At 37.6% G+C, this 26816-nt stretch overlaps 1 protein-coding gene across 7 annotated transcripts in view; it reads right to left on the bottom strand.

Annotated features, from left to right (window-relative positions):
* LOC132113795 (rap guanine nucleotide exchange factor 2-like) overlaps nucleotides 1-25634 on the bottom strand; it is a 104881-nt gene extending 79247 nt beyond the window's left edge. For all 7 annotated transcript variants that reach the window (XM_059521801.1, XM_059521799.1, XM_059521798.1 and 4 more), the window contains exon 1: nucleotides 25497-25634. In XM_059521801.1, the coding sequence (XP_059377784.1) occupies nucleotides 25497-25565 (69 nt within the window). In that variant the 5' untranslated portion in view covers nucleotides 25566-25634. The remainder of the gene's footprint in view (nucleotides 1-25496) is intronic.
* Nucleotides 25635-26816: the final 1182 nt, after the last annotated feature.

A 26816-nucleotide genomic window follows, 5' to 3' on the forward strand; every position in this document is an offset into this window, starting at 1 on the left:
TAAAAAAATAATTGGTCGGTCTTAACGCAAATTTACAATCAGCAAGTCGGTCGGACTAAAAGAAAAAAAAAAATACAAATTTAGTCGGTCCTAAATTGACAGGGTCGGTCGGGTTACGGCAAACAAGAATATTTTTTAAGGATGGCCTTATCCTAAGTGTTCTGCACACATCACAAAAGAAGCTCAGATATAATACAACAAATATGAGCAGAAGTCCTTGGAAATGACAACAAAGAGACCCTATCTTTTCCAAATTGGTTTTTGCCAACACATTTTGTCAGTATTTTGTCAAATATAACCAGAGGTGGGTAGTAACGAGTTACATTTACTTCGTTACATTTACTTGAGTAATTTTTTGGGGTAACGAATACTTTTCGGAGTATATTTAAAGATGGGTACTTTATACTCTTACTTGAGTAAATTTTGGGGGGAAAATCTGTACTTTTACTTCGTTACTGTGGGCGACGCTCCTCTCGTTACTTTATCTTAATGCAATAAATGTTATAAATGCTTCAGTTTATTCCAAATGCGCTGTCTACTTTTCTCTGGGCAATGAGCAATGCCCATTCGAGTTGAGTTGTAACGTTTAAGAACAGCAGCGTTGAAAACGTGGCTATGGAACTGCACTGAATTGAAAGCAAATCTGCAAAGGCTATTATTTGCTAGCGATGGAGATCCTTATTAGATGAACACCGTGTGTGCTGTCTACTTTTTAACAGGTAATAACTTGGGCTACATTCGATTACAGAACACGATACCACTGTGACATTAGTTTGTTGTACGTGTGTGGCTTATAACAGAGGGGAGTCAAGTTGAATGCAGCTTCCAAAAGACAAAAAATTGCCGATTAAGATTTTATTAATTTTAATACAATCACACCGGTGCGAGTACGTTCAGCAAGTCATATCATCAGCTGCTAAATTCAGATCTGTGATCTCTTGCTGGCGCTGAGCCAGAGATAGATATGTTTTTACAGCACTGCGCATTATAACCAATCACACAAGATTCTGTTGAGCTTATTAAAGCATTGGCCAATCAGAGGTGTTCCGATGAGTCATCGCTAAAATGCCGGTGCTTCCTTCACTCGCTCGCTGACTGAATACCTCTTTATTGGCGCTTTTCCACTACACAGTACCAGCTCGCCTCGGCTCGCCTCGGCTCTGTTTGGTTTTCCACTGTGTAAAAGTTGTACCTGTACCGGCTTCCAGGTACTTTTTTCGTACCACCTCCGGCGAGGTTCCAAGCGAGCTGAGGCGAGCTGAGGCGATACTATAATGTGACGTGAAAACACAGCAGACTGCTGATTGGTCAGAGAGAATCGTCACTATTCACTGCGTCATCATTACACGCGCCAGCAATAGCCAAACTCTCCTGTTTTTTTCAGCAGTGTTTCGTTTTGCTGCCCTCAGCCTCTCCTGAAACAACGTTTGTCTTCTTGCTGTGAGAAACAGCCACATCCCGAGGATCAAAAACAACATGCACTCGATTTCCTCCATTGTCCTGTGTGTGTGGGTAGCGGGTGTGTGTCGCGTAGAAGATTACGTCACGGCAGTTTCCTGCAGCGTCGCTATGACAACCAGGTACTATTGTGGAGGTACTATCTGCAATGGAAAACGGAGCGAAAAGCGAGCCGAGCCGAGGCGAGTCGAGTCGAGCTGGTACTGGTAATGGAAAAGCGCCATATGACGAATTCTCTCGTCAGAAACAACAAAGTGCAGATGTTTGTACGAATCTATAATTAAGATATTGATTTCACAGTGTTAACAGTTTCAGTGATTTTAATGGGAGTTTCTGAGAGTGATTGAAATCTAGACTGTCAGTGAAAATGATCTTTAATAATGTAAATGTTATTTGCTCTCTTTCTGAACAATGAAAGATTAGTAGCAATATTTGTATCACATTAACTTTCAATGTTAAATTCACATTTAATATAAAGTCAGTCGTATTAAAAATATGTTATGGCATGACACCTATATCTGTTACTTAAGTAAACAGACAGGGTTTTATAATAAATTACATAAATTGGAGTAAAGGCTGATGAAATATATACATTTATACAGGCACACATAAATTACATACATTTTATCTATATATCTAAATAAAAATAGGCTCAGTATATATGACCCAAAGTAACTAGTAACTAAATACTTGAGTAGATTTTTTATCCGATACTCTTTTACTCTTACTCAAGTAACTATTCAAGACTAGTACTTTTACTTGAGTAAATATTTCTAGAAGTACTTTTACTTTTACTTGAGTACAGTTTTTGGGTACTCTACCCACCTCTGAATATAACCCACACACACACACACATACATATACATATATATATACATATATATATACATATATATATATATATATATATATATACATATATATATATACATATATACATATATATATATATATACATACATAACGTGAGACTCTTGTCGGGCGATAAAAAAAAAAATATCGCAGTTAATCTATTCTCAAAGTTGGGTTGGGAGCTGGGCCTATACTAAGCAAGCTATGATGACTTTCAACTTGATATTTTATATAACCGACTGGCTGAGGCCAGCCTAAAAAGATGCTCAGGACAGTTGACGGGCCACTGCTGCGCATCATCACTAAAGATTATCTTTTTCACATGTTTTTAAGCCTTACCGCTTAAAAACATTCTGCTGAACAATAGTCTTTAACCCGACTTTTATTTTGATGGGTTGGCGTACCTTTACATTTCTTTGTATGTGATGTGACGCTAGTTTTACTCAAGTCAAATGCTCATGAAGTGACTGTCAGAGCAGTTCTGGAGATGTTGTTCATGTGTTCACATCCTTATTTAGTGAGAAAACAGACGCTGAAATCACCGCGAGCGTCACGCGCGCTTCAGTGTGTATGATAAAAGAAGACGCGCTTCTGCTCCATTCATTAACAGAGACACGCAGAACATGCAGGATCCATATTTAAATAGACTGTTCCGGCTTAATATTTACAGATATTTGTCCATATCGTGATTTGATGTAAGTGCAATGACCTATTTTTGATTAATTCATTCAAAATTTGGCAAATTCCGTTTTTATGACTGGATTCCGCGATTCCCTCCGCATTTTCTGCATCGCGGAAATCATAGGGCCCTAGTTGTGGTAGACCAGCTCTATTTTGCAATGGACACACGCCACGACGTTCCCTTTAAATTCGCCCGCGACCTCAAATCAAAACACTGCTGACTCCTTGCAGTATGTGATTTCGGACGCAGCGCTTGTGTCTCCTTCCGCATTGTGGGTGAAGTAAACGCGTTGTCACATAAAAAAAAAATCATTGCGAAAGAACCTGACGTGAGATTTAAAATAAATTAAAAGAGGCTTCGAGGCAGAGTAATTTGCCTCGATCATTTTTTGTAATCGAGTTACTCGAGTTTCATCCCTAATACCTTCAGAAGAATATCACATTGAAAAGTCTTTAGTTTTGAGTTCCAAGGAAGAAAGTTTGGAACCACATGAATAAATAACAACATGTTAATGACAATTGGCAGCACTGGCGAATAAATAATTTCCATATTTGAGTGAACTACTCCTTTAATGGTGCAAGTGAAAACCAGGAGATCAGCAAAACCAGCTCAAAGCAGCAAATTCTATGAAAAACTCCCTGTAAAATTAGCATGCTTTAATTTTAACATGGTAGTATTTTGCCATGTGCCATCTGATGCCATTTTGCAGTGCCAGCACACTGCAGTGGTTTATATTCTGTTTCAGCATGCATGCTGGCTGTCTAAGACAGTGACTGCAAGAATAAGTAACTAAAGTGTTTTGCTGCTTTTGCTTCTTCAAATGCCTCTTCTCCGCTTTGTATCTCAACATCTTGAATGCAACCCATTACGACACATTCTGAATGGGTCAAGAGGCTCTTCACATTCCACTCAAGGCATCACTGTGACCATGGCAACCGGCAGTCTAAGTATCTACATGATCAGCATCAATAATTTCCCTCTATAGCAATAAACAGCACTGGGATCAGCTGTCTGCGCAGGTGGCATCTAAAACCCATCAGTCCGATGAGGACAATCATCCCAACATGAGGCTTAATAGTGCTGTTGGCAGGGGTTTGCTGGGTATCTGCATAGTTTAATCAAAATCCAGACACTACATCCAAAAAGAAAGGAGTGACCTGGGCAGACATAATCAACATCTAAATGCAATGACCTTAATTTATATTGACCATAAAGAGGAACATTTAAATCAAGTAATATTATGTGATACATAACAGTGGCACCGTTGACACAAAGAAGGTATCAAATCATTAAGGCATGATAATTGATTTTAAAATAGCATCAACTCACATACATTACTAAACCTACATTACCAAATAAAAGTTTGGGGTCAGAAAGACATTTACAAATGAATTCAACTTTTATTCAGCACGGATTGGATTAAGCTGATCAAAAGTGACAGTAAAGACATTTAATAATGTTGCAAAAGATTTCTACTTCAAATCAAAACTTATTTTTTGAACCTTCTATTCATGAAATGTATTATGGTTTCCACAAAAAAAATATTAAGCAGCTGTTTACATTCAACATTAATAATATGACATGTTTCTTGAGCAGCAATTCAGCATATCAGAATGATTTCGGAAGGATCTTGAGACACTGGAGTAATGACGGCTGTAAATTTAGTCTTGCCATCACAGGAATAATTTACAATTTAATTTAACATATTTAATATATAGAAATTTATTATTTTGAAATGTAATGATATTAAACAATATTACTGTTTTACTGTATTTTTCTGATCAAATAAATGCATCCTTGGTGAGCAGAACAGACTGCTTTCAAAAGCATTACAAAAAAAAATAATACATTACTGACCCCGTAACATATGAACGGTAATATTCATAAAAATGCATAAAACACTCAAATACTGGTCAATTAGTTATTTTTTAATGAGACTGGTTCCATTTTATCATCACTTATCAGTACTGAATGTTTTATATTTGTAATTCACATTCCGCTCGATTTGTCAGCCAACTTGGATTCTAGTGCATTCTAGAATTGCCTTCTCTGCCTTAGAATTTGGCCAAAAGAAGCTATCTATGCCGCCTACACTTTGAAACAGCCTGCATGTCAGGAGCACACCTACGAGATCTTAAAATCCTATGTAGGCAGCCCAATACATTATGGGTCAGAGCCAATGTGTTTGGTTCTTTGTCCATAAATGTAAAAAAATGCCTCAATGTGTACCTGAAAATTATATATATTATATATGCCCGCAAAGGCTGCATTTATTTGATCAAAACACAGTAGAAACAGTAATATTGTAAAATATTGCCATATACTGTTTTCTTTTCACATTTTCTATTGTCAGAATTTTTTACTGTGATGGCAAAGCATACTCCAGACTTCAGGGTCACATCCTTCAGAAATCATGTATTATGAAATAAAGAATGAATTTCTTTAAAAAACCATACGGACCCCAAACTATGGAATGGTACTATAACACACAAATATTTGATCATAGATTTTCAAATCAGATTACATCACATCCTATTAATGTTGTATGTTCATCACAGCAAACCATACATGGAATTTTCCATATAACTAGTATAGTTTCCTCCCCATAATGCAAAGTGACAAAGAGGGTGCTATTTTCCAACAAATTATGTTTCGGTCAGGCAAAAAAATCAGTTGCTATTTTGTTACTCGCTCTGCAACCACCCCTTTAAGGAGATCTGCCCTTTTCATGTGCCATGAGCTGTTTAACAATCACCTCAACAATGCACATATACAGCCAAGGAGGACACACGGTGCCTGTCCTGAAGGGCAGCCTTGACCCAGACTGAGCGCTTAAACTGACCTCTTTCTGTCACGGGGCTAGCAAATGGAGGCAGGGGGCCCAGTGGACACAGATCCCATGACAGAGGAAAGGCTGTGTAGCTTGTGGCTGTAGGGAAAGATCGAGATTCCTGCGATGATAAACATATGATGAAGCGAGGGCCTGTCTTATAAAAGTGAAATAGATAAATGAAGATCTCTCAGCACTATAGACACACAGACAAGCAACACATACATAGAGAAACGGTACACTGAAAAAAAAAAACTTGCTGCAAAATCTATTTTCACTCAGAAATTGAAAGTAAATTTCACAAATAATTGCACAGAAATGTAAAGTGAAACATTGAATTAACATGCAGTTTTGAAATAAAAGACTGAAATAGTATTATCTTGTAAAACATAATACAATAATCTTTGTTTTATTTACACCTTGTATTTTTTACAGTTTTACATAATTATGTTTCTGTATTATTATTGATATTTAATAAAATTTGTTATTTATATAACCAGCTTATAATATATATATATATATATATATATATATATATATATATATATATATATATATATATATATATATATATATATATATATATATATATATATATATATAAATCATAATATATGTATATTTTTAGGTTATTTATATAAATGTCCTGCCTGACCATGCAAAGTTACTTAATCATTTATATAGTTATAAACCATATATTTTTCACTCAGGGCTGGGCGATATATCGCATGCGATTCTCACGCACATTTCGTCAGTAAATCAGGTTCTGTGATTACCGCTAAATCGCCATCACCTGCTTTCAAACGGAGTGGCCATTTAATAAACAGAGCCGTAGATCACTGACAAGCTACGCAATATCACGTTCTTTATCGAAGGCGATTCATCTGCGATAATGAATGCGATATTGCGTAGCTTGTCAGTGATCTACGGCTCTGTCTATTAAATGCCGCTCCATTTGAAAGCAGGTGATGGTGATTTAGCGGTAATCACAGAACGAGATTTACTGACGAAATCCACGTGACAATCGCATGCAATATATCGCCCATCCCTAGTTTATTATTACTATTATTATTATTTGTATTATTGGCTTTAACTTTTGATCATAAATAGAACATGCACTATCCACTACATTGAAAACATCTGGTATAAAAACATTTTTCACTCAGAAATTGCTAATAAAATCACAAAATGCACAAAAATCTGTCTAGATAGATAAATAAAAGCTCACACAGGTGTGTGTAAATTAAGCAGACCAAGAGCAAAAAATAATTAGCAAGGGAAGCAAACTTGGACTAGCCAAAAAAAAGGTCTGCCCATTTTAATTAGCCTAAAGTGATTTGTCAACTAGACAGCCAAAGTGAACCGTGAGGTCATGCGTGGCTCTCTAAAGAGGGTGTTACTGCTATTTGTCTATCTCAAGAAGTATGGCAACATTCCCTGTACTGCATCCAAAAGAGAAATCACTGGTCTGCATTGCAAAAATATACGGCAAAGAATAAGAACAAAGGGAAATGTGGCACGTCTTTATGATCAGACAGCTATGTTAATGTGAGGTCTCGAGTATGCATTGTTAAGCCGGGTCAGCAGTATAATTACCACGGGGGCACATGCCAACCTATAGATCACTCAGTGTAGCATTTAAGAGTGTGTGTCATTGGGTTCCCCGAGCCAACTGTGCTCACATCGCACTGTCCTTGAGACCCTATTGACAGTGCGGCTCTTAAGGGTATTTTTATCCGTAGAACAGCACATAGCACCAGGTGGAGTCTTTACAAACAAAAACAAGGTCACTAGCATTAGCAACTGAATATACAGTAGGCGACAGCCGGCTTGGTCCCAACAGTTATGGTTACAGCCGTCAGATAAATTCTCAAAATATATCCAACAATGTAAAGACAGAATGATACACTTCATAATGGTGTCAACAAGCCTATTTTTGTATGCTTGAGGCAGGCTACATCTAAACCGTTCATTGATCTGGTGACATTTAATATTTCCTCAATGCCGTCCCCAGTGTGCATATCGGATGCTAAACAACAGATTAAACTGGCAATGTAAATCCCCCGCCATGAACCCATGTAGTCAAACGCAGCTCAGAATGAGGGAAGCTGGAAGCATGTGGATGGGCTTAGCATCATGTCTTTAACTGGCAGCTCTAATCCTATAAGAACAAAAGCAGAGAGTCGCATCAAGCGCATAAAAAAGACAGACGCACTCCAGACACCACTGCTGCCTTACAGGCAGACTGTCATGAGTGACTTCAGCGTAAAAGTGGCAACATTGCTCAGTTTGGAGAGGTCTAACGATAAATGTTCACTGGTGTGGAAAAAATCCAAAAAAAAAAAAAAAAGCTGCGCTGTGAAGAGCTTAATCACTGAGGGTGTATTTATGCTAACTGCCAATGCTAATCAGATGCAGGCTCCAATGACATCATCTTCCGCTGTTTGTCATTCATGAATATTAACAGCCTGCTAGCCATCACATATCAACAGACTATATGTGGCCAGCTCAATGAACATGGATAGCATCAAATCTTGATGCTAGTATCTACAGTGGTGTGGAAGTTTGACTGTACTATGCAAGAAATACAACAATGCCCTTATTTTAACACATTTTTTCAGTAATTTGCTTATTATACATAGACAAGATTTTGAAAATGACATGGAGGCACTATCACTTTTCTTAATAAGCTAAGAGTACACAGTTATTGGTCATGCTTATAATCTAAAAACAAAAGCTAAATATTAGCTGGTATAGCTGTTTATAACTGACCTTTCTGACTCCAACGCCCTTTGTCTGAAGCAACATTTGAAGGCACTTCTATCTAACCTGATATGTACCTACGGTACTGCTGTTGTCATTAAACAAATTAATTCAAAAACATGATGTCAGTTTAATGTTTAACATCTTAACTGTCTACTTTTTTTTTTAGATTATTTAGATATAACTAAATGTAAATAATTTTAGGACTTGTCGGTGCCCACAATGGAAGTTTGCTGAGGCCCCCTATTGGCCCCCAGCCCCCTTGTTGATAACCACTAGTTTATAATTGACATTTTCAGATCATTTGCCAAAATTTGCCGTTTCTAAATAAAATTACAAAAAGAAACACATCTTCTTAAATAAAAAATAAATAAGAAACATGGCACACAGAGTTGGAGTTGAGTGGGAGTCAAAAAGAAGATTTTTTTTTTAAACTTCTTCACATACTGCGTCCAATTTCATATAGAAATACCCTTAAACTCACACTGTCCTCGTCTATCAAAATGTGTAATTCACAGGGGAATAAACACACCGGCCTTGTCAGTCTATGTGAAAGTAAATCAGCAGGAGACAAGCTTTTCTGTGTAGCATGTGTGATTAAACTGCAGGTGCTTTTGCAGCAGTCGACAGACATTTATTCTGACAACCAAGCAGCTGGTACAATGACACATCACATGCTGAAACTGATCTGGGTTGCATCCAACCCCTTAAATGGGGTGTACATATACCGCTAGGATGCGTTTCTTTTGAAAGCATGCACTAATGATTGAAAGGAAATGGGAAAACTGAATTAAATATCTCGCAATGGCCTATTAGAGAGACAAAAACAGGAAGTGATGACAAGGCAGACGGTGCTAGGTCTCGGTTCTGCTCTAACACCTCCTGCTGTCGAGTCAACACCTTTCGAGCTGTGTTTGTTCCCACCCCATTAGTGCAGCGCTAGCGACTGGAGCGCTGGTCCTGCCAGAGGCTGCATTATTCATGCTGCAAATACGTGTGAATAATTAACAGTCTGTCCACTTCGCTGTCGAGTCAAGAGTCGTTCTGAGACACAGCTGAAGCAGCTACCATGTCTGGATGCTGTGTCTGCTGAAAACACTGAAATCCCTTACTATTGTACATACAGCTGTGATGAACAGAAATGCATGCTCAGTATTCATGTATTATGCTGACAACCTAGCAATATTCATAAGGATGAAGCTGCAAGCAAAAAAATATGAAATAAGGGTGTCAAATTTTAAACCTTAGTGAACTTATCAACCTGCCTCTGTAATACGACACATGAACGACAGACGAATCTGCTTTTTTTTAACCAGTGCATATGTGGCTGTTAGAGGGCAGGACTGATTTACGTAACCCATACATGTGAAATCAATAAAGAAACATGGATTATACATGGATATTTAAAAAAAATTATAATAAAAAAATTATAATAATCCAGATACACTTATTTTGGTTTAACAAGAAGCGAATGTACATAAAGGATAAGTTCACTTTCAAATAAAAATTTCCTGATAATTTACCCCATGTCATCCACGATTACATCTTTATTTTTTCAGTCAAAAAGAAATTTAGGTTTTTGATGAAACTAATTATGGTTATATTTTCATTTAAATAAGTTTGTGTTTTTTTTTATTATTCGTTTTTTATATATTTCTAAATAATTAGTGTTTGTTTTATTTCAGTTAATAATTTTCGTTAAAATAAAAGTTGTTTCAGTTAAAGGCAACATTTCATTTAATATTTACATTTATATTTCAGCTTCATCTGAATCATCCAAAACTTGTTTTAATAGTTGGGATGATTTGCTGATTCTCACTAACGACAACTATATTTTAAACTGTTCTTTTTATCCACATTTGGAGCCATTTTAGTCCATGACACAGCGCAAAACATATCATTCGTATCTTATCAGCAATCATATCTTTTGGTTTGTGGCCATAAATTTTCAAATAAGATGCAATTAGAAGTACCTTTCACTAAACGAAGCATAATAAAAGCATTATTTACTGGATCATCCAAAAATATGCAGTCACAGATGTTAAAACCATTTGATGTTTAATTGTTAAAAAAAGAAAATATTTCTCTGTCAGTAAACTACCGTAACCACATCAATCTTTGACAGAACAGCAAAGAAAGTGTCTCATTAATGGGCCAGACATCTGTGAGCATCACCATCATCACGCAGCAGAACATACGCGTTAAATAATGCAGAACAAGGAGGCGGAAGCCAGCTAGGATGGCGATGAGAAGATGTGCTGTTAAAACGCTTCCTTCCAAAAACAAGACTTCTTGCTCCCAGCATTCTTTTGAGCTAACGTTACAACATTGACTAGCTGCCTTCATTATTATTTCACTGTTTCCAGGAGCTTTCCTGGATCAGATGAAGTGAGAAAGATGAAGAGAATAATTCAAATGAGGAGATTTTAATAAATGTCATGCAGTGAGACAAAGAACAGAGTTAGCACACAAACCTGAAATAGAAAGTGAAAATTAAAAAAAAAAAAAAACCTGTACACATCACAGTGCAAATACTTTATTTTAAGAATTATTAATAAATAGCCAATATGTAGGTAGTATACATAATAAGCATATTACTAGAATATTGGCTTTTTATTAATACTTATAAAACACATATTGATGCCTTATTCTGCATGACCATATTCTAGATCCCTTAACCCAAACCAATACCTAAACTTAACAACTATCTCACTAGATAATAATAAGCAGCAAATTTGGAGTTTATTCAGGGAAAACTCTCAGTCAACAATGACTATAATGTGTTCCCTATTCTACAGTGTTACTATCACGGTCTGACATGTTAGAGAACTTCAGACTTTTCATGTGTGTGTGCGCGCAATCGCTGACTGACAGTTAATAAAATGTCATGAAAATAAAAATGTCCTCTGGTCACATTTATGTCTAATAAAGCGGACGTTTATTTTTCTGCTGCAAAACAAGAACTGAACTGATGCTGGAAAACTTATGACCAGATCACATTAGAAAGACATCATCTGTGCCCTTTCATCAATGATAAGGCACTGAAATACAAAGCGAGATCTGTCCCAGTGGCCCGAAACCACACTGATAGATGGTCCTACATAACGGTTCAAACAACGAGGAGCTCTAAAAACCAACACTCAACCACACCACAGCACTCCTCGACTGGGATTAATGCCAAACATCCAGGCAGAAGTGCACATGCTCGCTCAGCATCAAACAACTCAAAGATTTCTATTCCTACCCGTCATATTACATAATGCTGTTCAAAGATTTATCTTGGCAAGATCTGCTCAAGAAGAGAGGAGAGATAAAAGCACATTTTTGAACTTCTTAAAGGGACAGTTCATCAAAAAAAAGAAAACCATCCTAATGTTGTTCTTGCACCAGGTTATATTTTCTGTCTTAATAGTACATTTAGTCCATCCTAAGCTCCAAAAATAACAATAGAATACTATAAAAGTGCCATAAAAGCAGCCTACATGACACATGCCTATATATTCCAAGACTTCTGATAGTTTTCTTTGAGGAAAAGACCAAATTTTAAGCTGGTTTTCAGTGATAATGTTTTATGTTTATAAATAATAATAATTATTATTATTATCATTACAAAGCTATTGTATGACTTCAGAAAATCTGGAAAATAGTGAGATACATAGACTTATTTCATTAATGTTTATTTTTTTATTATTATTATTACATTTTATACTATTTCTATAAGTCACCATCCACTTAGACATTATGAAGAAATATATAGTGTTATTTATCTCAGTATGTATTAATATATAATTTATTTGTATTTTTATATTTCAGTTTTTGTTTTAATTTGATTAATTTTGAGGGGTTTTTTTTGGGGGGGGTAATATTTTTAATTTAAAAAAAAAAATCTGCTTTATTTTCTGTATTTTTCTTTTTTCTTTTACATTTTGAATCTTATATTTATATTTTATTCAATTAAAGAAAACCATTTTTAATAATTTTAGCTGTGAGTTAACAACACTGAGGAAAAAATAAAGGTGAGACAGAAAAAAAAATTTAAATAAAAAAGTGACTCTAAAGAATAAGATTCTACACAAAATAATACACATCCTAAGGTGGAAGGGCTCTGTGAGGTCCTTTGTTTCAGACACATGATCGCTGTGCTCTTCTGACACATAACTTGCAGATGGGATAATTGGATAAAACAGGCTTGAGATACGGAAGGGCACGCTGTTCTTTCTCTCCCCGACAATTAAATGAACAATCACCGATGCTGACACAAGCGGAACAACGTAACTCGGCTGAGTTCTGATGATGTAGCACATCCCGGGCAGCGGAGGGGGAGCGAGTCTTAGTTAGGAGCCAAGGGCTTCCTACAGTGTTGCGTCAACAGTGTTGTTTCCGAGCCAGTCTTTTCAGCTGAGCTCCTTTTCCCCTCACCCTGATCCTTCAACTCTCCAAGAGAAAAATCTCTACCACTACTGGCCCACGTTTAGGCAATGACAATAGTGGATCAACTGAATTCTTTCTCTCTTCTAGTCCACTCGGTTGCTGGGGAACTCAAAGACAAAGAGCTGCTTTTCTGAGCATTCAAAGTATTTGGCTGCATATTTTAGGTCTGTGGGGTCCACAGTGCACTCCTCCGAACACAATGTGAGGCACAGAATATAAATTGGAGGAGAAATACTTGTAAAAGAAAACTCTGGACTAACTAAAGCGTTGTGCTGCAATGTATCCTGAAAATGCAGAGCAGCACAGATGTAGACTGGAAACAATATACTCAAAAAGCTCATTGTTCAAACAGATAATACGTATAGCTAGGATCGAATAACCTTGTCAAGTCTGTGAGAGAAATTTGCTTATGAGGTATGGCTACGTTGTGAAAACCAGCCTGTGGTTGTTGTTTTCAATGCGACATTGTTCAGGAAAGACAAAGGAATATTAACACACATTTGCATGCTTCTTCCTCTATGCAAGTATATGTAGGTTAATCTTTACAACAAACCAATTCACAAAAGTTATTCTTTTAAAATTATTTTTTTAACACATAAAAATGGTGAAAGACTCAAGACTCAAATAACCAGGTGAGCACAACTCAGTATTGACCAATACCTTTTCAGGCAGTCTGACAAATAATTTGGCATGCACACTGACTGCTTATTTTTATGTACTTCTTTATTTCTTTTTAGTATCAACTTCATTGCCATGAACTGGATTAGGAAATTTTGCAACCTTTATATAATGCATGCACTATATAAAGCTGTTTTCGAAGAACTGAGCAAAACAAAGGAATTTCACTACAGTTGGCTATGAATATATTTTGTTGTTGTTGAGTGGTTTCCCTCATTTCCAATTGTTCACTTAGTCAACACAGTGCTCACTTTCCTGTTTACATAGTAATCGTGTAATACCACCCTGGAAGCTTGCAGCGAAGGCGTCTGAAGAACACATCATGCTATTTCAGACTGCATCCTCGGGATGTTGGCCCACAATTGAAATTAAAAAGGGAAACTGATGTCACAGTTTCCCTGGAGCTTTTTTAAGGACCTGTCTAGCTTATGGGAACTATTTAGAATTTAAAAACAACATTGATACATTCAAATAATTTCATTAAATCACTCAAATTTAAAGAAAGAGTTTGGATTTAAATTTACCATCTCATGTTCTTTCAAACTGTTTGACTTTCTCTTGAGTGGAACACAAAAAGAGAAATTCTGAAGGACATTCACATTCTCTGTTCAATACGATACAATTAAAACATCACAAGCAGAGACTGTCAAGCTAAAAAGCTTAAAAAAGGAAAAAACAAGGACAAACAAAAGAAAAATAAATCTAGAAGTAGCTCTTGAATCTCAATTGATTCTTACTTGAGAAAACATGCATTTTCATCTGTTTCTTAGCTTTCAAAAGGCTTCAGAAGACATAGTATATTGAACACAAGTATTAGTTTATGGTGCTTTTTTTATCATTTTTACAATGCATTTTGGATTTTGACAGCCTCCGGTCAATATAAGCTTTCATTGTATGGGAAAAAGAAGTATAAACATGCTGCTAATACTCTCTTTTTGTGACTCACACATATCAAAACCTGCCTTGAATTCATTAATAATGTCTGTCTTGGTTACATAAATGTCATTTTCACTAAAATAGCCTTTAAACTTTAATGTTTCCTACTGAACAAGTCCAAGTGGAGTACAGTAAGTAACTCCTCAACATGACAGAATAATTACAATGATGCTGATTATTTGTGACAAGCGCTGGTTGATTTCCCCAGGGGTCCACTGTACTGAAACTGCACTGGTGACACAAAGCTGAGGGGGCCCACATGAGGAGTGGGTTCGTCCCAATGAAAAGCCTATTTCGCTCTTACTACAACCACAAGTGGCTCTCATTAGCATTATGCAAAACGAACACTGACGCAGATTTAAAAAGCTATCCATTAGACATCACTGGTGATTATGCTAATGAACAATATGTTCTTGACACAAAAGCGCAGTGTGAGGTGGACACGTCTACAATTGCGCTAGGACGCCCATGTATCAGGAAGCAGAGATGGCAGTCATGTGCAAAAGCTGATAATCACAGATGTGTAATACGATAGCGTAAGGTGATATAACTGAGCGTATGAATAAAACAAACAGCTTTAAACAATGAGTGAGCCTTTATTACTTAATCACATGCCATAAACACTCATATCCGGGATTTATCAGCTGCTACTGAAGAGCTTTCAGTTCCGAGATATTAGCGGTGGACCTTGTCACTGTGCGGATGATTATGAGCTGCTATTGTAAAGAAAATCTGGATTACGTACACAGCAGAGGTTTGTGACAGGGCCAACAGGAGGGCTTTTCTGTTCGCCTGTTCCTAACCTAGTTCAAAGCTTTCTACTGATCAAATACAAACAGGCCAGTGAAGATGGGCTTAAGCTAATTGGTTTTATTAGACATGGGGGATTAGGACAAAAATAGGCACACAATAATGCTTAGTGTGACAGGGCAAAGCTTACCAAACAAGATCTTAGACCACAAATTTAGTGTCACATTATCTTTAAGCTAGAAAACAAGCAACAACAAAAAAGGTGCACAGAAGGAACTATGCAAGCAGGATGCTGCTGATACTTAGCACAAAAAGATCCATCTAACTAACTGTGTAGGCCACCTTTCTGTCCTCATATAGAGTGAACGGTGGGAAATAGAGGTCGACCGATATATCGGTCGGCCGATATATCGGGCCGATATTTGTCATTTTTTAATATATCGGCATCGGCCGATATCCGTGTTTAGTAGCGCTGATTTAAAGTCAGGCACGTCGGCGGGCAGCCCCGTGTTATTGTTGCAGTGGAAAGTACTGCTGCGTATGTGAAGGACCCCAAGCCAAAACTTTTGGAAGATTCAACAACAGTCCTGGGAGATAAAGGTAGTCAGAGAATTTCATTCTGTAAATGGGGTGGAGAAGTTGACAGCTCTCACAAACACTGCAGCGTGATTGAGGGCTACGTTACTCCACCCCGCTCACAGACAGCAGCGAGCTCGGAGAGACAGCATGTTCGGAAGCATGGTTTGATGCAGACAATAACCAGGTTTCCACCCAACTCATTTGTATTTAGGGATGTCAATATTCGATCATTTCCATGATCGATCGTCGTTTAAATTAACGATCAATTAATAACCTTAATGCTGCAAAATGCGTCTGCAGCGGTATTATTATTGCGTGCAAAAGCCACTTGGAAAAAAAGCTTTCTCACCCGAATTAAAGGGTTTTAGTATGAATAAAATGCTAGTAGCAGGACTGTAAAATGAATAGATGTGATTGTGATCATTTGATAAAATGAAGAGAGCGCGCCATACGTTGGAGATCATTTTACTTTGTTGACTGTTTCCCATCAAGTAGACCGCTGAATGCGCCTCTTTAAATGGTTTCGTGGTGCTCGTAGTTGTATTTTAAAAAGCAACTGCTATGTTTTCAAATGACACTATAGTAGTGGTGCAACGGATCATCATTGATCCGTGATCCGTTCGGATCAATATCTTCGGTTCAGCACACACGTGACCCACGGATTGATTTATGAAAAAAAAAAAAAAGAAAAAAGCTGCGCATGGCGAGCGGAGGAACGGAGGAGCTTGAACGCCCCGCGCATTTTGGCTTCCCTGTCAGATATAATGATGAAGGAAAGAGGTTAGAGTGAAAAGATTGTGCCCGATCTTTATGAACAGGAGAAAATAAAGTTGTGGATGAACTATCCCGAGCATCCTCTGTTGCGCTCACAACAGAAGGGTGGAGAGCTCTGTGACGATAACTGCTCACCATCACAGCAGACTGGGAGATGAGAAGTCCGGCTATTATGTTAAAAAGAAGATATTATGCCATGTGCACTTTGTTGATTTCATATATTTTAATTTAATAATTTAATGTTAATAAAAAAAAGACGAAACGTATGTTTATTTGTCTTGGCCTTTTTTTTTCTTTTTTTTCTGCTGATCCGAAAAATGATCCGATCCATACGAGGACGAGCGAGCGCGGGTTTGACTAGATGTATTTGGAGGTTATTGCTCACGTCTCGTTCTGCACATATCCAAATGTTTCCATATTCGCTATGTATCTGAACGTTAAACTATAATATTTATTTTTTTAATGTAAACTAGACGGAAAAAAATCATCCTCTTCACATGAGCAAAAACGTGCATAACAGCAGAGTGGACTGGTATACTAAGGTCTATTTAAACTGACCAGTGTAACCTTTTATATGTTTGGTTTACTGTACTTTATTTTAATAATGAACAGACTGCGATGTAAGTTTGAAATTAGAATGCACTTTAGATGTTCCGTGTCATTTATACCAAACACAAATGTTGCTGGTTGCTAGTGTGTTTGCAGCACTACTGTTATTTATTTTTTATGTTTAATTTTTTATCTTTTTCAGTTTAATTGATTTTTATTTCTAAAATTTTATTTATTTAAATGTATATTTAAGTTTACATTTATGTTCCAACAAACTTGAAAAATTCTACTTGATAAATGCTCTAAAACTTTTATGTAAATGATTGACATATATATATTATATTACCTGTTTTATATATTTAATACTTGGTCAGTTTATTGATTTGTTTGGTTAACTTTGGATAATTGTTTTATTTTAATACCGTGCAGTGCACAAAATTAAGATTCGAGAGATGGTTCAAGTCAGTGCTCAATAAATGATGATACGTTTAGAAATGTTGTGCATCCACTTATTATTAGTGTGACATTTTAGCATGCAAATGAAGGGGAAAACTTCAAGATATCGGCCCTAAAAATCGGCAGCACATATCGGCCATCGACTGACCCTGACCTCTAAACATCGGCATCGGCTATAGAAAAACCCATATCGGTCGATCTCTAGTGGGAAAACAGATGCAAAAAAGTCACCCTGATCCTGCTGCCTTTCAAAATTCTCATTTAAGCTTCATCAAATTTCCAGAAAAGACAAAGTGCCAGCGGTTTTAAACATATCCAAGTCAATGCATTAGGCTACCTATTTAAGTTACATAATGAGTCATTTTTACCTCTTGTGTTATATAGACTGTTCAAAAGTTAAGGGTCAGATTTTGTAATGCTTTGAAAAAAAGGTGGCTCACCAAGACAGCATTTATTTTATAAGAAATGCAGTGAAATATAATTTTGAAATGTCATGCCAAATACTGGCTCATTTTGGATTTCATGAGAGCTACACATTCCAAAAGAGTTGGGACAGGTAGCAATAAGAGGCCGGAAAAGTTAAATGTACATATAAGGAACAGCTGGAGGACCAATTTGCAACTTATTAGGTGAATTGGCAACATGATTGGGTATAAAAAGAGCCTCTCAGAGTGGCAGTGTCTCTCAGAAGTCAAGATGGGCAGAGGATCACCAATTCCCCCAATTCTGCAGGGAAAATGGTGAAGCAATATCAGAAAGGAGTTTCTCAGAGAACAATTGCAAATATTTTAAAGTTATCATAATCTACAGTGAATAATATCATCCAAAGATTCAGAGAATCTGGAACATTCTCGGTGCGTAAGGGTCAAGGCCGAAAAACCACACTGGATCCCGTGATCTTTGGGCCCTTAGACGGCACTGCATCACATACAGGAATGCTACTGTAATGGAAATCACAACATGGGCTCAGGAATACCCAGAAAACACTGTCAGTGAACATAATCCACCGTGTCATTCGCTGTTGCCGGCTAAAACTCTATAGGTCAAAAAAGAATCCATATCTAAACATGATCCAGAAGCACAGGCATTTTCTCTGGGCCAAGGCTCATTTAAAAAGGCCTGTGGCAGAGTGGAAAACTGTTCTGTTCATTTTGGAAAACTGGGACGCCATGTCATCCAGACTAAAAAGGACAAGGACAACCCAAGTCGTTATCAGCGCTCAGTTCAGAAGCCTGCATCTCTGATAGTATGGGGTTGCATGAGTGCATGTGGCATGGGCAGCTTACACATCTGGAAAGGCACCATCAATGCTAAAAGGTATATACAAGTTCTAGAACAACATATGCTCCCATCCAGACGTCGTCTCTTTCAGGGAAGACCTTGCATTTTCCAACATGACAATGCCAGACCACATACTGCATCAATTACAACATCATGGTTGCGTAGAAGAAGGATCCGGGTACTGAAATGGCCAGCCTGCAGTCCAGATCTTTCACCCATAGAAAACATTTGGCACTCTAAACCTGGTGAGCTGAGGTGAGGCATTTCACCAATCTAAGGTGCACCTGGGAAAAGCAGCCTGTCTGGATACTAGCAGACTGACATCACATGAAGAACCCACCAGTAGGTTCATCCCAGGTTAACACTCACCCAAGGGACAACACAGCTCTTCCATCCCCATGCAAGAGGATAGAATAAAAGCCAAACCATCAGAGATTTCAGTAAGAATTTGATTATTCCGGATTAGTTAACACCACTGGTGTGTTATTGTTAGTTTTTGGCACTTGTAATGACACTGAAAATGTGACTAACCACATTTCACTCATACTTCACTATATATATATATATATATATATAGTGAAGTATGAGTGAAATGTGGTTAGTCACATTTTCAGTGTCATTACAAGTGCCAAAAACTAACAATAACACACCAGTGGTGTTAACTAATCCGGAATAAAATATATATATATATATATATATATATATATAGCACACACACACACACACACACACACACACACGCACACACACACAAAATACAGGACAATTCCGATTGGATATCACGTTTGTGGACACTGGCCTACATACTGAAAGAAGGGAGCTTTTGTAAACAATCCTTAGCACACTGCAGATAATCAGGTAATTAATCAGCTAATGTGTTGGTCTACATTCACAGTTGCTAACATGGTATAGGACAGGCAGGATTACTACAGTTAAAGCTACCTTTAAACACTGATCTCAGACCAGTTTTGTAGTTTCTCCCCTAATAAACATAGCCAGGATTTAATTTCAGAGGAGCTAGTCCCAGATTAGTTGCCATCAGGCCACTTTTACCCAGAGCAGAGTAGCTATTTCAATAAAGGGTGGCATTGTACCATCAGCACCCTTGAAATCTGTCTGCATGTTTTCCTTCTTTCTTTCTATCAGACAGAATGTCTTTGGTAACTGCTGCTATGTGTTTGAGAGATGCACTTACATTTCTGCAGCCTTGACATTTCTGTCATGCAACTGAAGGTTTGTCTGGGCTTTTTGTTTGTTAGAGTCCTTTGGGAGATATTAGCAATGAAAAATAAAAAACACAGTACACAACCACCAATGCACTGAGCTGTCCTGCCATACCTCAATGAAGGATGCCACAAGCAACAAGCAACAAAATTAATCTCAAAAACATTACAATTACCTTACTATTAATAATTAAAAACAGTGTACAAGCACCTGAGATATGTTCACAGTTTAGGAAAGGGATAGTTCTTCCAAAAATACAAATTCTGTCATCATTCACCCTCAAGTTGTTTCAGTCCCTTATAGGTTTCATTCTTCGGTTGAACACATTAACAAAAAAAAAAAAAGAATAGGTCCCCCATACTATCAAGTCATTGGCTACCGTCAACTGGTTGCTTACCGACATTCTTCAATCTTTTTCTTCAACAGAAGACAAACTCAAAGGTTTGGAACAACATAAGAGAGAGTAAATGATGAAAGAATTACATTTTTGGGTGAACTGAACCTTTAAGAGTTTTGAAAACCCCTTAGCTTAGCTTAAGTTTGAGCAGTAACAATAGCAATACTCGTACTAAGTAAAGCATGATGTGCATATCATAATTATCATAATGTGGAAAGCTATATCATGCTTCAGAGATCTCTGTGCATTTTTTCTGCAGCTTCAGAGTGAGAGGTTTCATCCATAGAGGAAGATCACAGAAAGAGATCCTAACAAATGGATCAGAGGAGAGAAACAGAGCGCCAGATCAAAGAGATCCGCTGTAAGCGTGGATGAGGATGAGTCTCCTCTGACACAAGAAGCCCAATTCGAGGATCAAAAGAACCACCAGAAGGGACATGGGCCGCCAACCACTACTGATGCCCAAGTAGTGTATTTAAATCTCTCCCTAAACCCCAAGACACCCATTCATATTCATTAATGACCCCATTTCACTCTTGTTTTGACTTGAGCTTGTATTAAGGATGTTGGAAACAGAATTGAGAGTCAAGAAATGGTTCTTATTCATATATTTTTTAATAATACTGGAAAGGAATTTTCATGGCGTTCAGTTTCTTGAACATTTTTGAATAGGGCTGCTCCGATCACGATCGGCCATCATTAATGTGCATCTTGTAAGTAAAGCCGGTTCTCTAATCAGCTGTAAATTCCATCAGGTGCGTGATTTCACATAGAGCAGCAGTTACTACACAGAGCCGTTGTTAACTGAGAAGATGCGCAAATAAACGCTGAAAATGAACATGGATTTGCGCATCTTCTCAGTTAACAACGGCTCTGTGTAGTAACAGCTGCTCTATGTGAAATCACGCACCTGATGGAATTTACCGCAGATTAGAGAACCGACTTTACTGACGAGATGCGCATAACGATCGGCCGATCATGATCAGAGCAGCCCTATTTTTGAACATCTGTATTCTACTGTTAACGCGTTATCTGTACTGCTATTCCTATGCCGTTATTGCATTAATGCCAAAGACATAGTTTTGTCTGAGCTGTGAGCTTGCAGTCTGACATTGTTTTCACTGGTTGCATACAACAAAAAAACAAAGCACGACCAGTGATGTCAGATTTGCATACCAAAGACTTTCATGAACTGGTTATTTTTAATCAATCAGCCAAAATGATTCAAAAGCCATTCTTGGGGCACAAGCTATTGGTTTGAATTGGTCTAGTGACTCACTAACACTATCGCTGTTCTTACTGGAACTTACGTCAAGTCAAGCTGGAAATAAAGCAATACTGTTAATGGAATTGATGAGGAACCAGAATCATTAAGTACAATCTAGTTGGAAAGCAGAATGATATGAACAGAACAAAAGTCACTAAACAAGCAGGTGTAGTTTTTCCATATTTCTTATCAATATTCTACAAGCAGTCTATTTCTCTGCAAAATCTCAGAAGCAAGCAATTGGGCCTCTTATCTTTGAACAGTAGAAGAATTTTAGAAAGATACATTGATTTTTCAATTAGCAGACAACTAGCGCATAACAAGTAAAACACAAAGTAATGTGACGAACTGTAGCTTGTGATGAGACTTCTTTAAGTTTGTTATTAAATTAACCATGTGATGACCACTGGAGCATTCAAATATTGCATTCCATGTCATTGGATGAGCTTATTAGACTCTCCTACCAAAACTAAAACGGACACTTCATATTCAGAAACAGAGAAAAGCAGTTCTTACTGCCAGTATTTTTAAAAGGTATGACAAAACCATGTTTACACAGCGAGGATGGCCAGAAAACCGTCTACAGATTTTGAATATGTTGTATATATTGCTGTAATGAGATGTTTCTTTTAAGGACCAGTTCTCACTATTAACTAGTAGATTATTAGCATGCACATTACTAGAATATTGGCTGTTTATTGGTACTTATAAAGTACATATTAATGCCTTATTCTGCATGACCATATTGTAGATCATTTAACCCAACCCAATACCTAAACTTACCTACTATCTTACCAACTATTAATAAGCACCAAATTAGGAGTTTATTGAGGGCAAACTCTTAATTAATGCTGAATATGTGTTCCCTAATCTAAAGAGTTACCGATATTTTTTAATAGGCATAACCTAAGCGATTCTTTGGCAAAGATTCAACCATATGCCTCTGCTCTTAAAAGAATTCAGAAGACACCTGCAGCTCACTGACTCACATGTATATAAACAAAGCTTCATTAGTAAAGATTAAAAAGATTTGTTTTTTTAACAAACAAGAAAAAGGATTTCTTAAGCTCTGTCCAGCTCTTACAACCCTCTGATGCACTTCCTCTCACTGTGAAAGGAAGAAAGGAGTCTGCCTGGAAGGAAACCATCAGTCCAGGATGACCAGTTTGTTGGCATCAGGAAAAAGAAAACAGCCAAATTTCTCCTGGATTTGTCAAGGATTATATTTAGCTTGTTCGTTTACCTAATACTCACTATGTGGCTCTTAGGAACAATAAGAGATGTGCCCTTTGCACAAAGTCTCATCAGGCTGTTTATGGTCTCCTTGACCCCTGCATATCATCTGCTTTTGAAAATAGCATCCCAAAGGCTGTAGAAGCTACACCCTTCACTATTCCCCCACATCGCCTATACCAATTGTCCGATTAAGATCTACACCAACCATCAGGAAGTTAATGCAAAGCACTGAGGTTTTTGCCATTAAGCCATAATGAGCTTCAAGCTCCATTAGAATAGCCTATGACATTCCCTAAAAAAAAGTCTTTACACTTAAAGGATGTCTCATAGCCCACTTCATAGAACAGTTTCTTTCAGTCAGCATGAACTGACTGAGATTACATCATGCTATATTCTGTGAACTAGCAAGTAACTGTTTCAATTGTGAACTTAAGGTGTGGTGCATTCTGGTTTCAGGGGTTTCACATACATACATGCTGGACACTTAGGCCGAAGTATTGGGATAGCTGAATAAAGGCCAACTCTGAAGTGACCCGAGATGGTTTAAAGGCTTCATCAATCAATGGGAGCAGACATGGAATATCACGTAATCTCTAGGATATGCAGAGTTGCATTCACGAATGAATATACTGACCCTCAAGTGCCTCTATTGTCTGTAATGCTTAAATCCAGGTACAAGCAACTCAATGCATGAGCAGATGTGACTGTTCCCCAATGCACTAAAATAATTATTTCACAATCAGTTTGTTCCATCTTGGAGCCCAATCTGATGTAGAAGGCTTAATGAGCGAACATGTTTATTTCTACACAACAGGAACTTTGTGAGATTATAAGATAATTGTGTGATTAATAGCATGCACATGTGAAGCAGACCGGCTGGTTTGCTATTATTCATGTATGATAGTGAACTCAAGATTTATACACTGACTGAGCTGCTTACAATATTTTCAGCAAAACACACATAATCTTTAGGAGAATCTTTGTAACCCATTAAACTGGAAAACGGGGCTAAATCAAATTCAGGAGAAGGGAAGAAGAATCTTATCGCTTATTTTCTCTCTGACAGCCTCTCGCCCTAAAGTGCCCCGACACATTAATTCATTAGTATTGATTGGTGGTCTTTGGTTTGTGAACAAATCTTTAAAGTAAACAAATCATTCATGTTCACTTCCATGCACTGACTAATTTGTCGCTCTCCGAACATGTGACTGCTTTCAAAAACTGACTATAGCAAGAACTGTTATAGATATACAGCATTGCTGTGGGGGCTGTGAAGGAGCATTTAACTGTTTTGTCATTTAATGGTTTTGTTTGTGAACAACCTGAATGAACTCACAATATTCGAATAACTGAATTAATGCAAATGCAGCACCATCGATTATTTTGGTAGCACCCCCAAAATATTATATGTGCATCATACTGTCTGTTCATTCGTGATGTTCATCTATTTTGTTGAAGAAATGTTTTGTTCATTCTGTGCCGCACCGAGAATCGTGATTTATTCAAACACGGTTTCCTTCACGAACAAAACACGAATCATTTATTCCCACTTTATGATAACAATGACCTCAGATGCACTTAAAATAATGATCTGGTTTGGTGATATAGTGAATTGTAACCTAACATAAAAATAGATGGCAAATCAAATTAAGAATGGCTTCTTTTATGTCTGGCAAAGCAGCCTGTCACTTTAAATGCCCGATGCGTTATCGATTAGTTTTCGCAGCTTCTCACAATCATCACAGACAATACAAACACTTCAGGGGAACAAAAATAACATAAACGGAAGAGCAAATACATCTCGACTTTTACATATATCGACAGCCCTGCTGAAAACGAATAATTTTCGGTCGCCGGCTAAGCCACGCAAAAGGGTGGAGACTAATGTTATACCAAGCAGACACAATGTAATCGTAACGCCTTTCAAACCGTAAGAGCACTTAACCCCTTTAACCAAACATCAGTTCTGCCTTACATCACACAAAACCACTGCTGTATGTCATTTTAAACTGTTTCCGACGCAAAGGCGTGTGTAGCTGTGAAATATGTAAAGTTTACAACCGTTTGCTTCATGTTTATGTAATAGACTTCAAAACAGTAAAGAGAAAATGCATGTGTCTGAATTATAAGCTGATTGGGGGCAATTATATACATATATGCAAATTAATGCATACCATTGCGTTTCACTGCACTGCTTATCCTAAGCTATTTAAACTAAAAAAAACTGTTGCAGTCAACACTGTGAAAGAAAAGCACACCATGCACGTGATACTGGTAACAGTAACACAGCATACTGTAACATTTAACAGCCACCAGTGCACATAATTAATGATTTAAAAGACTGTCTTCTGACCTGTTGTGTCCTGTCTGAAGGATTCTGCATCACCGCCTGCCGAAAACTGTTATCCACATAGGACGCCATGGTTTTCAAACCAGTCGCTAACAACAGTTAAGTCAAATAATCCAAAGCGCGTCTCACAAGTGGCTTTTTCACGTTTGTGATACAAAAAGGTCGCAGCAACTGCAGAGGAGAGCCTGTCCCCAGGCCACAACCTAAGCCAGGAGCTCTCTTACTGTCCCTCGTCCCAATCCTACAAAACCAGACAGTCTGCTTTTCCTATTCCAGCCACTGAAGCGTCAAATGTTGGGACTTGTTAATTCGATTTTGTGTTAATGAAAGGTTTTGCAGGCAAGCGGAGCGTCTGTTTTACGCAGACGACTGCATTTTTCAGCATTCCGTTTGTCCCCTGTTCGCTATTCCATCTTCTTCAGTTTTCAAATTCAAAACAATGTGCAATCCATGCGTTAGGTGATTGTCCATTTTAAGCCATTTGCAAAGCAGCGGAGGGTCAAAGGAAGCATTTATAAATAGTGTTTTAGCGTGTAAACGCGACGGATGGTCTGCGTCTGGGCTCACTGTTGTAAGCCACCACCATGGTGACCGACCGCCTCAAGAGGTTTCATGGGCGAGTCCATTCAGCACAATAACGCGCCCACAGAACAATTCACCCACAACAAATAGTGCTTTGTCTCCATCCACTGGCTGAAGATGCTATTACAGGATTCCTGCTTTTCTGAATTGCTAAAACACTAAATAAACACCGATCTCTGAACAAAATTCTCGCTAGCTTAAACCAATTTGTCGAATAAGGCACTCTTTCTGCTAAACCTTAAACACGTTTAATTTACTTTTTTTTTTGCACATTCTCATTCACTTAAGCATTTACACTGTGAAGCATTTCTGCTACAAACTACTAAACACAAGCGGCAAAGGTTAAACACAACTAAAGCACAGTTGTCATCGTTTAAACACAACGATTCAAAATTGATCACACTTGTTTCTAATGATGTGATCAAACCATCTGTACCAAATATGAGCCAGTTCAGAGTGCACAAGTGGCACAGGTGACTAAATGATGATGGAAACATCCTGAGAAGGAGAGGAGGAAGAGTACATGTAAGAAGATGAGGATGAAGAGGAGAGAAAGAGTAAGGTTTAGAGAGTGTTATCAAGGCTGTTCATGTGGCTCAGTGGTAGAGCATTGCGTTAGCAGCGCAAAAGGTTGTGGGTTCAAATAAATCAAAATCTAAATGCATAGCTTGAATGCACTGTAAGTTGCTTTGGATAAAAGCCTCAGCTAAATGCATAAATGTAAATGGATCTATCAGACCA

Source organism: Carassius carassius, chromosome 33, assembly GCF_963082965.1.
Source record: "Carassius carassius chromosome 33, fCarCar2.1, whole genome shotgun sequence".
NCBI lineage: Eukaryota > Metazoa > Chordata > Actinopteri > Cypriniformes > Cyprinidae > Carassius > Carassius carassius.